Source organism: Babylonia areolata, chromosome 2, assembly GCF_041734735.1.
Source record: "Babylonia areolata isolate BAREFJ2019XMU chromosome 2, ASM4173473v1, whole genome shotgun sequence".
Lineage (NCBI taxonomy): Eukaryota > Metazoa > Mollusca > Gastropoda > Neogastropoda > Buccinidae > Babylonia > Babylonia areolata.
This window is the reverse complement of record NC_134877.1, coordinates 35,680,989-35,695,610: the sequence shown is the minus strand read 5'-3', so window position 1 is coordinate 35,695,610 and position 14,622 is coordinate 35,680,989. Positions and strand designations below refer to the sequence as shown.

Genomic DNA, 14,622 nt, shown 5'->3' with positions numbered 1-14,622 from the left:
TCTTAGAACACGTTCACAGCAAGTGAACACCTCAATCATTTCTTATGAATATCAATAAAAAGAAAATAAATATGGGTGATTAATTTTCGTTAATCATGAACAGGTTACTAATCATTTGTGATCAATAATTTGTAAGGCAGCCATCTGGCAGAGAAAATGGCATGGTCAAGTTAAGATATGCATTATATTCTTCAATTCTATATCGAGTTTTTAATTCGTTAAAAAAAACTGATATTTGTGGAAAGCTGTCCTCAATTTTACACAAATATAAGTAATACTTTGCAAACAATATTATAAAACACAAAACAGCATCAGCTGTTATTGTCACATCATGTCCAAATAGCACAAGTGATTCTGTTAACTTTAAATTTCCTGCGTTTACACATCTCTCTTATCAAGTCCGTTAAAGTGTCCCAAAACATTTGCACATAATTACATTTCCAAAAAGCATGATCAATACTGTCTTTGTGTTCTCTACAAAAACTACAGTTGTTATAATCCGTAACACCAGTTTCTTTTAAAACAATTTTTGTACATAAATATCGGTGTATTATTTTCAGCTGAAACCATTTCAGCTTTACATCAACTATCTTGTGTGCATGCATGAAACAAGATTTCCAGTTATGATGCATCAAAAGCTTTAAGTCCCATTTCTCACAACATTTTGGTTACATATCATTTTCAATCAGCACATCATAATATGGTCTTGAGCCTTTAGAAACAGAAAGTAAACGTTTGAAGCAGAGCGAAGTATTTGTGTGTCTGTTGCTATCCACATGAATATTATGCTTTTTAACTAATTTGTTTATTGTTGATTTATATCCAGCATAAGTAAGGAAATCAATGTGCAAATCATATTTTTCTTTGAAGTGTACATATGAAAGAACTTTACCATCATCGTCAAAAAACTGTGCAAGACAATACACATCATGATTACTGAGCAGTCTGGATATAATACACTGTTTACCAATTAGAACACGATTATTATAACACAATGGCTCAGCAAGCAGTTCCGCTGAGTTTTTTGGTTTACATTTATAAAAGAAAATCTTATAACCTTCAAACACATTTGTCCAGAACTGGTTATATTTGGCAAAATTTAAGATAAACTCTGGACCATATTTATCAATAGCTGGCCATTGGGGGAAGTTACACAACAAAAGGTGCTTCCACTTGTGATTTGATTTTTCAGCTTTGCGAATCCAGGAAAGCTTTAAAGATAAAGCAAACAATTTAACATCAGGAAGACCAATGCTACCATTTTTTACACTTTTATGAGCAGTTTTACGGCTATTTTTTTCTGGTTTATTGTTCCAAAGAAACTTATAACAAATATGTCGACATGTATTAAAAAATGTATCTGGTGGGTTTGACAAAAGCAACCACAGATGAGTCAATTTGGAAAGAATAACAGATTTCAGAATTGCTACTCTGCCTAGAGGCGTTAACTGGCGTTTCACCCATATCTTATACAAATATCTTATTTCTGCTAATCTCTCTGAATAGTTTATAGTTACACATTCTTTTAAATAATTAGTAAAACAAATCCCTAAAATTCGGAATCTTGTAGGATTCCAGTCCATACCTAAATGTTCCATATAACGCGTCTTAGAGTTCTTTTTGCTCCCTAACCAAATAGCACTAGTTTTGCTTGAGTTCAAATAGAGACCTGAGACACAGCCAAATCTATCAAGAGTTGTAACACAACATTCAAAAGATTTCCTATCCCCAGCAAGTAGAGATTCTGTATCATCAGCATATTGGGTCAGTTTATTCTCAGCATCATTAATTATTATTCCCCCGGATATCCAAATTTTCCCTTACCATTATAGCTAATATTTCTACACACATTACAAATAAATAGGGTGATATAGGATCTCCTTGTCTGCAAACTCTCTTAACTTCAAACCAGTCAGAGACCTGACCATTCACAATCACACATGACTTAATATTTGTGTAAAACACACTAATCCATCTACACATATTTTCTTTGAACCCAAATGCCTTTAACACTTTAAACATGAAATCCCAATTTATTGAGTCAAAAGCCTTTTCGAAATCTATGTTCAGTAATAAACCAGGTAAATTATGTTTATCTAAATAAGCTATGGTATCATATATCAACCTCAAATTATCTCCAATGTATCTATTTCTAATAAACCCTGTTTCATAAATAATGTTAGGTAATACTGGTTTTAAACGGTTAGCAATACAAGATGACCCAATTCTATAGACTACATTTAAAAGAGAGATGGGTCTCCAACTTTTCAAATATTGTCTTGGCTTATCACCTTTGGGGATACACGTAATTCCACACTTGGGGAACCTGAGCTCTGAACGACCTATTTTCAGCGCATTTTCCAAATTTTCAGAAATCAGTGTGTGTGTGTGTGTGTGTGTGTGTGTGTGTGTGTCCAAGGACTGGATGTTGAAAAAAAAAAAAAAAAGTGCTTACTCCACTGACCTCCCTCATGAAATTAAAAAAAAGTTTCATTTTGACTGGCACATGTTCACATGGGAGAAACTACACAGCATGCTTTTGTTCAATCCATGCAATTTTCTCTCAACAAAATGGAGGACGGATCTTTATACTTTGTTCTTTTTTTTCCCCCCTGCCGGCTACATTTTGGAAACTGTATTTTTTTTATCAGCGGTTTGTTTTAGTTTGTCGGCTCGTAATTCCTTTCCTTTTGAAAGGGTCAGAGTACAGAACACTTCGAACTGGGGCGGTGTACGAATCGTCCGCAGTTACACGCTGTTCGCAATTACCCATACCTACCCTAATTCTCTTTTTTATTATTATTTTTTAAAATTATAATATTATTGTTTAGTTAGTTAGTTATTCAGTTTTTGTTTTTTTTCTTTTTCTTGTACGCTTATAGTTGACTTCATCACGTTTTTGCGCCTTATACATATTATTATTAGTAGTAATTCTCGTTTTTTTTTCAATGTATTTATTTATTTTATTTATTTTTATTTATTTTATTTTATTTTTAATTTAGCCGCAACATGGGTCCCCGATAGCTCATAGGTATTCAGCAAGCGGTCAAAGGGAGATAATTCATCTTTACACTAAGTTCAGTTTTGTTCCGAAAAACGAACATGACTGCTGCATATGAGAGGTCTATTTATTGTCCTCTCACATACCTCAGATTTATTATTCTCCTCAAGGGTACTGGAAAAGAAAATAAGCCATTGATATATTAAGTATTTTAACAGGTGTAATTTTTTTTTTCACCCAGAAAGCTTCCATTTGCTGTTCTTGATATATTTGCTGGACTGTACTACTCTTGAGTTTGACACTTAGGTGGTGGGAGGTATTATTCACTGTGAATGTTCTAATGGGTTTGAGCCGTCTATTCAACGGTAGTTTCTGTATTGCATTACTTTTTGCTTAATAGATTTGCATGTGTTAAATTTGGACTAGTTCTCTCTCTCTTCTCTTTTTTTTTAGGCCAACACCAAGCAGTGTAATGTGCCATACTGGTGTTACTACTGGGCATATTTTGTATCAGTAGTAGTAATTGTTGTTTGTTTTTGGGTTTTTTTAAAATATGTTGGGGAGAAATACTGACAGCAGATCAGCTGTTGACTCCAGCACAGCCCGGTTTATAAATCTGTTTCAAGTTTTGTGTTGGATCTGAATAAATTATGATTTAATTATGATATATATATATATATATATATATATATATATATATATATATATATATATAATAGAGAGAGAGAGAGAGATGAGGACAAAAACACTTTCAGTCAGATGGTATGTTCATAAAACAATGTTCTTTCTGTTGTGTTAAAAAAGATCTGTTCCAGTTATTGGCCCCGATGTGTGCTTTGACTAATCCAGACTGTAGGTTATTGCGTACGTGGACAATTTCTGCATGCATATAAACCTGCGAACGCAGACGGGGGTTCACGAGGCACAAGCAGGTCTGCACATAATTTATGCACATATGTTGACTCGGGAAATCGAAAAAGAATTACCACCGGTTCACCCACCAGACTCTATACCCTGTCCAGAGTATACCCCCGTAGGCACAGGCCAGAATAACCCCCATAGAAACTGGCCTAGGCCAGAATATGCCCGCGTATAAACTACGAGTCTGGGCTACATATTATACCCGGAGTATAGTCTGGCCTAGGCCAATTTATATCCTCTGTGCCATTTTATACCCCCACCACTCCGCCCCTCTTTTTCTCTGAAATGCTTTGATATTTGAAGGGTGCCAAGATTTACATTAGAATGAAGATTAGGAGAACTGCGATAGATTTTTTTCACAACATTTACCCTACAACGGACTTTTATTCAAAATAGGGGAAAATGGGAAACAAGTATGTGCCCAAATTATTTATCTGTAAAGTCGATTTTCAATTTGAATGGTTTGTTCAAAGGAAGCAGAAAGAACTTTTATAAGTAAGTTTACTATTAAACTTGCTAAATTTGTCACGTCATTTAAATATCAATAGTAGTTTTGAATATATTTGTGCTTTCATTTGGCCAGCTTCCAGTGCTGAAATTAGTTTTGAAGGAATGTGGCAGATTAAAGATTATCTCAAAGTTTTGTTTCAGTAATCGAGTTACAAATGTATGGAATCAACTGCCACCACTGATCAACTAACTCATTCAAGAATCAACTGGACAATTCTACAAAAACTCTTAAATATTTTTTTTAGAGAGTTTGACGAATAAATAAACTGTAAAGGAAGAGTTGAACCTTGACCAAACCCTCTAGCAAAATATGTTATGAAACAAAGAAGGGACAGTCAAAAAGCTTAAGTTTCAGTTTCAGTTTCAGTAGCTCAAGGAGGCGTCACTGCGTTCGGACAAATCCATATACGCTACACCACATCTGCCAAGCAGATGCCTGACCAGCTGCGTAACCCAACGCGCATAGTCAGGCCTTGTGGGAAAAAAGAAAAAAAAAAGAAAAAAAAAAAGCTTGCTTTGTCCTCATCCCATCACCACAGCTATTTCAGTAAAAAGACACACATTTTACAGGGCTTCCGGCACACAGACCAACAAAAAGAACGAAGTGGCTCCGTGCTTCCGGCCATAGTGAAAAGTTGTGTCGAGCGCCGACTTCAGGGCTACCCAGATCGACAGAAGAAAATCAAGACTGAACGATCGAGTTGTGAATTGACAGGTAGACTGTTTAATGGCTACCTTACCCACCTTGATTTGAGAAGTATCAGTTATATTCTGATTAACCCTTTTAATAGTGACGAAAGAGTTGAAGCCCTCGCGGCCAACAAAGTTAGGACGTAAACTCATTGGGAGTCATCCACTCCGGTAAAACTAACACATGGCGGACGATCAAGTTTATTACTAATTATTTTTTCGGAGTCTGAGTCTAAGCAAGGTTGTACGTATGAAAGATTTACGCCTTTTGAGACTTATTTGGTAACTTATTTTCATCATCAGATTTATTCATGGCAGCTGGGAAAATCACCAAAATGATGGTTTCGACAGAAGCAATGTAGGAGTGGTTGATATATATGCATGAAGTAAGCACATCACTGTTACTACTAGACTACTAGTAGTAGTAGTCCAGTAGTAGTCTCGGAGTTAGGCAATTGTGGCTTGATCAGAAAATGTTGTTGATGAGCCTTTTACCTGCTCTGTTGGTTCTTTTTTTTTTTATTGAGTGGTTGTTTTGGGTTGTTTTTTTGGTGTTTTTTTTTTTTTTTAAATGATAGAATACTTTGTTCAGATATTTGGTTGTATTTGTATTTTTTATTTCTTTTTATCACAACAGATTTCTCTGTGTGAAATTCTGGCTGCTCTCCCCAGGGAGAGCGTGTTGCTATAATACAATGCCACCCATTTTTTTTGTATTTTTTCCTGCGTGCAGTTTTATTTGTTTTTCCTATCAAAGTGGATTTTTTCTACAGAATTTTGCCAGGAACAACTCTTTTGTTGCCATGGGTTCTTTTATGTGCGCTAACTGCATGCTGCACACGGGACCTCGATTTATCATCTCATCCAAACGACTAGCGTCCAGACCACCACTCAAGGTCTAGAGGAGGGGGAGACAATATCGGCGACTGAGCTATGGTTCGAACCAGCGCGCTCAGATTCTCTCGCTTCCTAGGCGGACGCATTACCTCTAGGCCATCACTCCACACATAGCTCAGCAGCAACATGATGAAATTAATTTGGATGCAGTGTTCAACTTCCCAAATGTTCAGGTTCCAGTGTTACACTATCAAGTTTATGTTGGGAGTTCTTCTGGGCTTAGACTGATAGACAAATTCCTGACATTGAATCTTGATTTTTGACCATGTTCATTTAAGAAATATGCACCAAGTTTACTGTTAATATATTTAACAAATGGTTTATTTGTTTGTGTTGATGAATGCGCTCAGCTTCGAGTATAATTATGTTCATTTCTTAAGAATAAACAATGTGAGCTTTCACAAAATAGCCCGATATGATCCACATATCAAGAGAGTCACTTGCTTTCTTGGTTTTGTATCAGTGTTGTTTGATGATTCCAATTCATTGTTAACTTTGGTCAATTTGGTATAGATGTGTATGACTATTAATATGTTTTCTTGACAAATTGGATGTAGCATGGGGGAAACACCCCACAGTTTTACTTTTAGATGTAACTTCTTTCTTGTTTTCTTCCCTTTGTCTTCTGGACTCTTATTTGCATAACACAGTTTGGTGGCATTTATATTTTGAGTTGACATGTTTAACACAACAAACCCATCCTTTTCTTCCTTCATGTTTTCTCTGCACACATTGATTTGCTCAACTGCTGACTGAATTACTAAGACTGTTCAGTAAGAATACCTGACGAGCACAATAGCCATGCGGTAAAAACATTGGACTTTAAATCTTATGCTCCCTGGTTTGATTCTCAGTAATGGCACCTGGTGGCTGAAGGGCGGGGATCTTTCTGATCTCCCATGTCAACATATGTGCAGACCTGCTAGTGTCTCAACCCCATTTGTGTTCATAGGCATGCAGAATATCAAATATGCACGTTAACCAGTTGAGTGCCTATAAGAGGTCATCTGACATCCTGGAAAAAGTGTTGGCTTAGTGTCTGTAAAGACATCCACTGACATCCTGCATGTATAATTATTTTGATTTTTCCTTCATTGGAGTTTGGTGCAGTGAACATAAACAGACTCTGAATCATAGAATGGTTTGTTAAATGTGACTGAATAAAAAGTGAATTATACTATTACATATCACTTGTGTGTTTGATATATCATTATAATTTAATGTTCTTTTGTTTTGTTTACATAACTGGGAGATTGATTATATACTTAATTTGAACTTCTGCTTTATCAACTCAGTGATACAACTTATCCTGTGATGTTATAAGATGATTTGTTAAGCGCAAATAATTTGTCACTATCTAGGTGATACTGAGAGTGTGATTCAGTGACTGACACTTTGATGCTCATAGGATAGAGAGGGAAAACGCTGCTGGAGATAATGTAAAAGAAAATATTTTTGACCTGTTTAAGACCATACCAGTTCAGATACTGTTCCCATTCCAGCTTGTGAAGACAGCAGTCACGAGGCAGAGCCACCCAACAACTGACGACGTCTGAACTAAACACAGAGACACCAGTGGAAACTCACAGGAGCCCAGGGCAAAAGGCTGCAGAGTGTTGGACAGGAAACAGAAGAAAAATGGAGCAGGACTCTGAGTGGGCGAAGGAGAAGAAAGAGAGGGAGGCTGACATGACAAAGGAGATTGACAGTGACAGTGATCTGCAAGGTAAGCAGCCATTCATCATCAAGTTCAGAGTTCTGATTGAGAAAAAACATTCTGAAGGACTGTTCACAAGGGATCAATCAAAAATCCTTAAAAATACATATGATATATATCTGTACATTTCTGTGGAAAACTGAACACTGATCAATCATGCAGACATTACATGGGATTGGATTAAAGTGCTACCAAGCCAGAAACTGCCTCCCTTCTTTTAGTAGAAACCCTTATTTTTAGCACATGTAATTGATCCCATTGCAACAAGAGAGTTATTAGTGGTATGAATAATACATACCCTTTTTAATTTGAGTAGATATGCTCATCTCTGCTTTGCTTACTTTTAGTTTTAATAAACTTTTTTGTTTTGTCTTAATACAAGATGTTAACTGCATCTTAATTCTCTCTCTCTCTCTCAACCACTCTCTCTCTCTTTCTTTCCGTCCCACCCTCCCTCCCTCTCTCTCACCTCTTTTGTTTTTTCTTCACAGACTGGGAACCTTCTGTCACGTTTTTTAATCCAGCTGATGTAAAAGAAGAGGAAGAATCTGTGCGTTCTGAATCCAGGTAAGCTTCAGTGGAGCTGTGTCATTTTCCCAATCTCATAGAGAAGGGTATTGTTATCATATGTTCAGAGTGCAATGGTTGATTGTGGAACCTTCATTCATACTTGACTTGATTCTGTTTGTCACAGAAGACAAATCTAGTCAAAATAAACAGTTTGTTTTGCTCAGTTGTATTCACCTGAAAAAGAGGCACATGTCAAGAGACCCCACCTGCCCACCCCCTCTCGCCCCCTGCCCCCCTCCCACCCAGCCCCCTCCCCCCAACCCTCCAAAAAAAGAACAAAAGAAGAAGAAGAATGCGGCTTCAGCTTTAAGTTTAAGTTCAAGAACACAGTATTATCCCACACAAATAGTAATACACTTGTAAATTAATGTTTGAATTTTGTATTCCCATACTAACCCCTAGGCTGCCTGCATGACGAGATAACTCGTCATGGCAAGCATGTATGCTTCGCTGCCTGCATGACGAGATAACTCGTCATCGAAATATTCTGACTTTTCCCTGGTTTGCATTCACTTCCTTGGCAAAAATAGTGGTAGCTTTAGCCTGGGGAATCTCTCTAGATTCTATTCATAGCTAGAAACCCCATCTACGTCATAAAGCAGTCCTTTATTTGAACGTTTTGGTTGGGTCACTGTCCAAGTGTTTGCCTGACTTCTCTCCTCGCTCGCTCAACAAAATGTCGGACTGACGCCGTGCTCAAGACATGCGATCGTGACGAACTAAATCACCATGATTTCTTTCTTTAGCTGATGCTCAGAAAGAATTGAAGCGTAAATTCGAAGGAGAAGATAGTGATGAACATTTATAGGACGTAATCAAGAGAGTGGCCAAGATGCGACTGTCAGTGAGTGATGCCGGCTGTACAGATGTTAGCAGACGACAGATGACCGAATTAGCAGCAGAGCGATATTCTTGGCACGCAGCCAACGCGGTCTGATGAGAACTGAATCAAGTGACCATGTGAGAGGGGTCAGGAGGAGGGGGGTAGAGACTGAGGGGGCGTGGCCTCACATCCATCTTATCACTTGGAGAAGTCACAATGTATTGTGTATCTATCTCTTAAAAAATATATATATATTGTGGTTGTTCTAGTATGATTTTGTGTTTGCAGATATCCATTTGTCCAGAAAATATGATGCTTTTGTGCAAATTACCTGACTAATGTTTGTAATGAACAAGTTGAAAATGTGACAAAAAACAAAACACTGATTTCAAAACAACAGCATGTCACTAAAAATATATAAAATGGGAAAACAGCATGTGTTTTGTATTCTTTATTCATTTACCTTTCAGAAAATATATACTTTTATGGGTCTTTCTCCAATAACAAAGAGCACAGAATTTTTTGAAAATTTATACCCGTTTTTTGTGAAAAAACCCTGGCAAATAGATTTCACTTAAATCTTATTTTCCTGGCAGCGAAAGGGCTAATATACTTGCAAAGCAAAGTTTAAATTTTGCATACTTGCACAATAAAGTTTAAATTTTGCACATAAGCACAAACTACAAGTATGTCAGAATTAAGTTTTGTTTTTAATATGTGATCTGTGTCTTTAATTGGAGGGGTCGGAATTCACTTTGTAGCATATTCTGCGTAATTGCTGGTTATGGAGCTGCAAACTTGGAATATTTGTTATGTCCAGAGTGTTAAATATATTGTAAATTTTCACTGTGTAAGAAAAAAAAAAACCCAAGGCAGCCAGGCTGAAGCACCTGAACATTGGTTCTGTTTTGTCGAAGGTAGCATTTACAAGACTGCTTTAGAGGAAAATGTAATGGATGTTTCATAGATTGAATTAAGCCAAGCTGACATTAAACTCAGATATGTTTATTGTATATATTTGGATGACTGGCTTACAAAGACAAGGATTGGAAAGTTCTTGTATAGTTTTATCAAAAGTCGTTCGACAGCCTTTGAAATTAAAAGTTGGTCTCAAGTGTTGTGATAAAGTGCTCATCAAAAAGTGAGTGTGAGTGTTCATTTAAAATGGAGAGTTCTTATGTAAAGTTGAGGGGTTGATTTGAATGCTTATTCAGAACTGAGAGGTGAGTGTAAGTACTCATTTAAGATTAAGAGGCCAGTGTGAGTGCTCATTTAGAATTAAATGATGTCGGTGTGAGTTTGCATTGGAAATAGCTGAGTGCAAGTTCCAATTTAAGATTGAGAGGTCTGTGTGCTTATTTAAAATTGAGAGGTCAGTGAAAGCATTCATTTAGAATAAAGAGGTGGGTGGTACTACTCATTAAGAATCGAGAGACAAGTACGATTGCATATGTGAAATTGAGAGGTCAGTATCACAGATGTTTGTCACAAAAAATGTGAGTGTAGTGAGTGGTTGTTGAATGTGTTAATGTTTGATGGGCAGTTTATTATCTTTTTGGATTTTCATGCACACACATAATAATATATATATATATAGAGAGAGAGAGAGAGAGAGAGGGGTGTGGGGGAGGGGGAGGGAGAAATGTAATTAATCAGCAATATGTAACCTAAATTTTATTCACTTGGCCAATGGTATGAAATTTTGTTATACCTACTCTTGAAAATCGGTTAAAAAGTAAATCAGATCAAAACCTGATAATAACGTTTTGTATAAATAAAGTCTGCAGTATGCCATGTCATAAGGGAAAAATAAGAAAGTAAAGAAGTTAACATGTAAGGAAAATTCTGAAATAGGAAAGATTGTCATTGGACTGGACAAGTTAGAAAATAAATGTTTTGTTTTCAGCCTGTTCCTTAATTCTGTGATTGTTTTGTGCATCAGTATTGACTTCTTCTTTTTTTCTTCATTGTACATGAACATTGTGAGGATTTGAATTGTGATGAAATGTTACAGAGGAACAGAGGATGAGAGAAGCAGTCACCAAGAGCACCAGTGGTCATCAGGGAATGGACACTTTGAAGGTAGTGGTGACATTTAGTTTGAAGTTGAATGGTGATGATTTTTCAGGTGGTAATTTATTTCCAAAGTGAGAGACTGAAGTGAATTGGAATCGCACCTTTTCTCCAGCAGTCCTGTGTGAAATTCTTGCGTTTTTGACAGAAATTCCACCTTTATTTTCTTCTGTTTCCATTTTGTTAAGTACCTAAACATTTCATTTTCATATTTGTTAATGTTTTTGTTCTGATTATCGTGAATGAAGATGGTGTGAATGAATAAGAGAACTGTTACAGATCCAAGACTGTGTAAACATGCACATGTGTTCACTATGAGTGTTCTTTTCTTTTATACCTATCCACAATTGTAATTTTAGTTGAAAATTGTGAAATTCATGATGTTTGTCATGTTTCACTTTTAAATTTTAGGATGTTTATCAAACTTTGTTGCAGAGTGGGCCCAGGGCCAGCAGTGGGTGAAAGAAGAGGCTGTGGCAGTGAGTGGAGCAGACCGGAGTGAGTGTGGGAAAGGGGAGGGGTGGACAGACGGACTTCCCAGACGTTACAGCGGCCCCCTGACGCTGACTGGCAGCACTGTTCACACTGCTGACTTCGCACAGCAGACAGATCCAACCCCAGTGCCGTTCAGCACAATGCATGCTGGGTTTGGCGCTGTGCCAGCTATGAGTGGCAGCAATGCGTTTTGGTCTAGCATGATGTCTGATTTCAAACCAGAAATGGGTCATAGTGGAGGAGGGTATTCGCAGAATCCTGGTTCCCGTGGAGGAAACGGTGCAATGTTTGCCCTGCCATCCAGCTCTAATGTACATAGGAATAGAATGATGGCAAAGTATGCCTTCCCCTGCTCTGAATGCCATAAAGCATTTACAAACTCCAGCAACTTGAAAATCCACATGAGGTCACACACAGGAGAAAGACCTTACTTCTGTACAGAATGCCCATCAACCTTCAGACGGTCCGATCAGTTGACACTGCACATGAGGAAACACCGAGGGATCAAACCCCATGTGTGCACGGTGTGTTCGGCAGCGTTTCTGCAGTCTGACAAGTTGAAGATACACATGAGGAAGCACACAGGGGAGAGGCCCTACCGTTGCCCACAGTGCGTGGCGGCATTCTCACGATCCTGTGACTTGAAGGTACACTTCAGAACCCACACTGGGGAAAAACCATATGCTTGCACAGAATGTCAGGCTGCTTTCACCAAGTCGTGCAAGCTGAAAATCCACATGCGGAAACACACAGGTGAAAAGCCTTATGCCTGCACTCAGTGCGGGGCAGCGTTTGCTCGCTCAGGTCACCTGAAAGTCCACATGAACTGTCATCTAGGGCTGAAGCCTTATGCATGTTCAGAGTGCCCAGCTGCCTTCAGGCAGGCAGATAAGCTGAAGGTCCACTTGAGGAAACACACAGGGGAAAAGCCTTACTTCTGTACAGAATGCAGTGCGGTTTTCGCCCAGTCCTCAGACCTCAAAGTGCACTTGCGGAGCCACACAGGCGAAAAGCCCTATTCCTGCAATGAATGCGAGGCAGTGTTCACAACCTCCAGCAAGCTGAAGGACCACATGAGAAGGCATGCAGGAGAGAAGCGTTACCCCTGTCCCCAGTGTGACGCATCTTTCACTGTGTCCAGTGAACTCAAAGCACACCAGAAGAAACACTTGGGCCTCAAACCCTATGCATGCACAGAATGTCCTTCAACCTTCGCAAGACCCGACACCTTGAGAGTGCACCTGAGACGGCACTTTGGCATCAAACCCTTTGTCTGCACAGAGTGTAATGCAGCCTTTATAAAGCCAGATAAGCTGAAGGTGCACATGAGAAAACACACTGGAGAGAAACCCTACTCCTGCACGGAATGTGGAGCAGCTTTCAGGGAGTCCCGAAGCTTGAAAGTACACATGCGACGACACTCTGGTCAAAACCCCTACATGTGCATGGAATGCAAATCCACTTTCCGGCGCTCTGACTGTTTGGCTGTGCACATGAAAACACACTGCCGGAAAGGCATTGCTCCAGAACAGAATAGGATGCAGCATTCTTTGAATGTTCCAGAACAAAATAGGATGCAGCATTCATTGAATGTTCCAGAACAGAACAGGATGCAGCATTCACTGAATGTTCCAGAACAGAACAGGATGCAGCATTTATTGAATGTTCCAGAACAGAATAGGATGCAGCATTCATTGAATGTTCCAGAACAGAATAGGATGCAGCATGCACTGAATGTTCCAGAACAGAACAGGATGCTGCATCCATTCAGTGTTCCAGAACAGAACAGGATGCAGCGTCCATTCAGTGTTCCAGAACAGAATGGGATTCAGCATTCATTCAGACTTATGGTTTGAAAATGAGTGAGGACATTGAGCCGTGACTGACGTGAGATCTCCACAGAAAATGACACACTAGTATTTGTAAGGTTGTGTTCAACATGAAGAAAACACATGTGTAATGATGTATAGCAGATTAAAACCATGGCAGAATTCTAAACAGAAGGAAAGAAGTCTTTGTTCAGAATTGGACTCTTTTAAACATATTTTTATTCATTTTTAATACAAACATAAGAAAGAAGTAAAGAAAGAAAGAAAAAACACAGAGGGCACAAAAAGAGACACAAAAAGTTCACATTAGAGAAGAAAAGAAAAGAAACAAGAAGAAAAAAGAGAAGAAAAAAAAAGCACACTGAGAACACAAAAAGAAACACAGAAAAGTTCACATGGGGCTTAGGATTTGGACCCAGAATTGATATGGTCTTTGAAAACTGACCATGAGAAAGTGTACAGATAACAGATCATGTTCTGATCATGATTTATTCATAAATTGTATTTGCATCGTTGAGATTCGGTAGGTGAATGATTGAATATTGTACTTTCAGTTTGAAGGTCCTGTGTGTAATCTCAACAGTGGTACCTGTGGATTTAAGAGTGGAGTCAACAGCTGTGCAGACCAGCTAATACCTTCATCCTCTTTGTGTATACTCGGGCAAAAGATCAAATAATTAAAAGTTTGAATCAAAGAGCCTGAAATCTGGGGAGCGTGGCTGCTTGTTTGATGGGATAGACATAGTCACACATGTAAAAGCCCACTCACTACTCTGTTGAAGTGAGCATGGGAGTTCCAGAACCCTAAATGCAAAAAAGAAATAGTGAGAGAGACAAAAAAAAAAAAAAGAGAGAGAGAGAGAAAGATTTATTTGTCATGATGGTGGATGTTTTGGTCAGTTTGTTATCAAAATTTATGATATTTGTGAATATAAATAATAAGGTGATGCAGAGTCCTCCTCGAAGTTATACTTCAGTTCAGTTCAGTTACTCATGAGGCATCTCTGGGTTCAGACAAATCAATATACACTGCACCATATCTGCCAAGTAAATGCCTGACCAGCAGTGTAACCCAACACACTTTGTTAGGCCTTGA

At 38.2% G+C, this 14,622-nt stretch overlaps 1 protein-coding gene across 1 annotated transcript; it reads left to right on the top strand.

Moving 5' to 3' along the window:
- Positions 1-5,026: 5,026 nt before the first annotated feature.
- Positions 5,027-14,622, top strand: LOC143300648 (uncharacterized). The gene is made up of 5 exons (XM_076614475.1): positions 5,027-5,147; positions 7,522-7,745; positions 8,228-8,303; positions 11,144-11,211; positions 11,638-14,622. Exons 2-5 carry the CDS (start codon positions 7,658-7,660, stop codon positions 13,551-13,553), a joined length of 2,148 nt encoding a protein of 715 aa, XP_076470590.1. The 5' UTR covers positions 5,027-5,147; positions 7,522-7,657; the 3' UTR covers positions 13,554-14,622.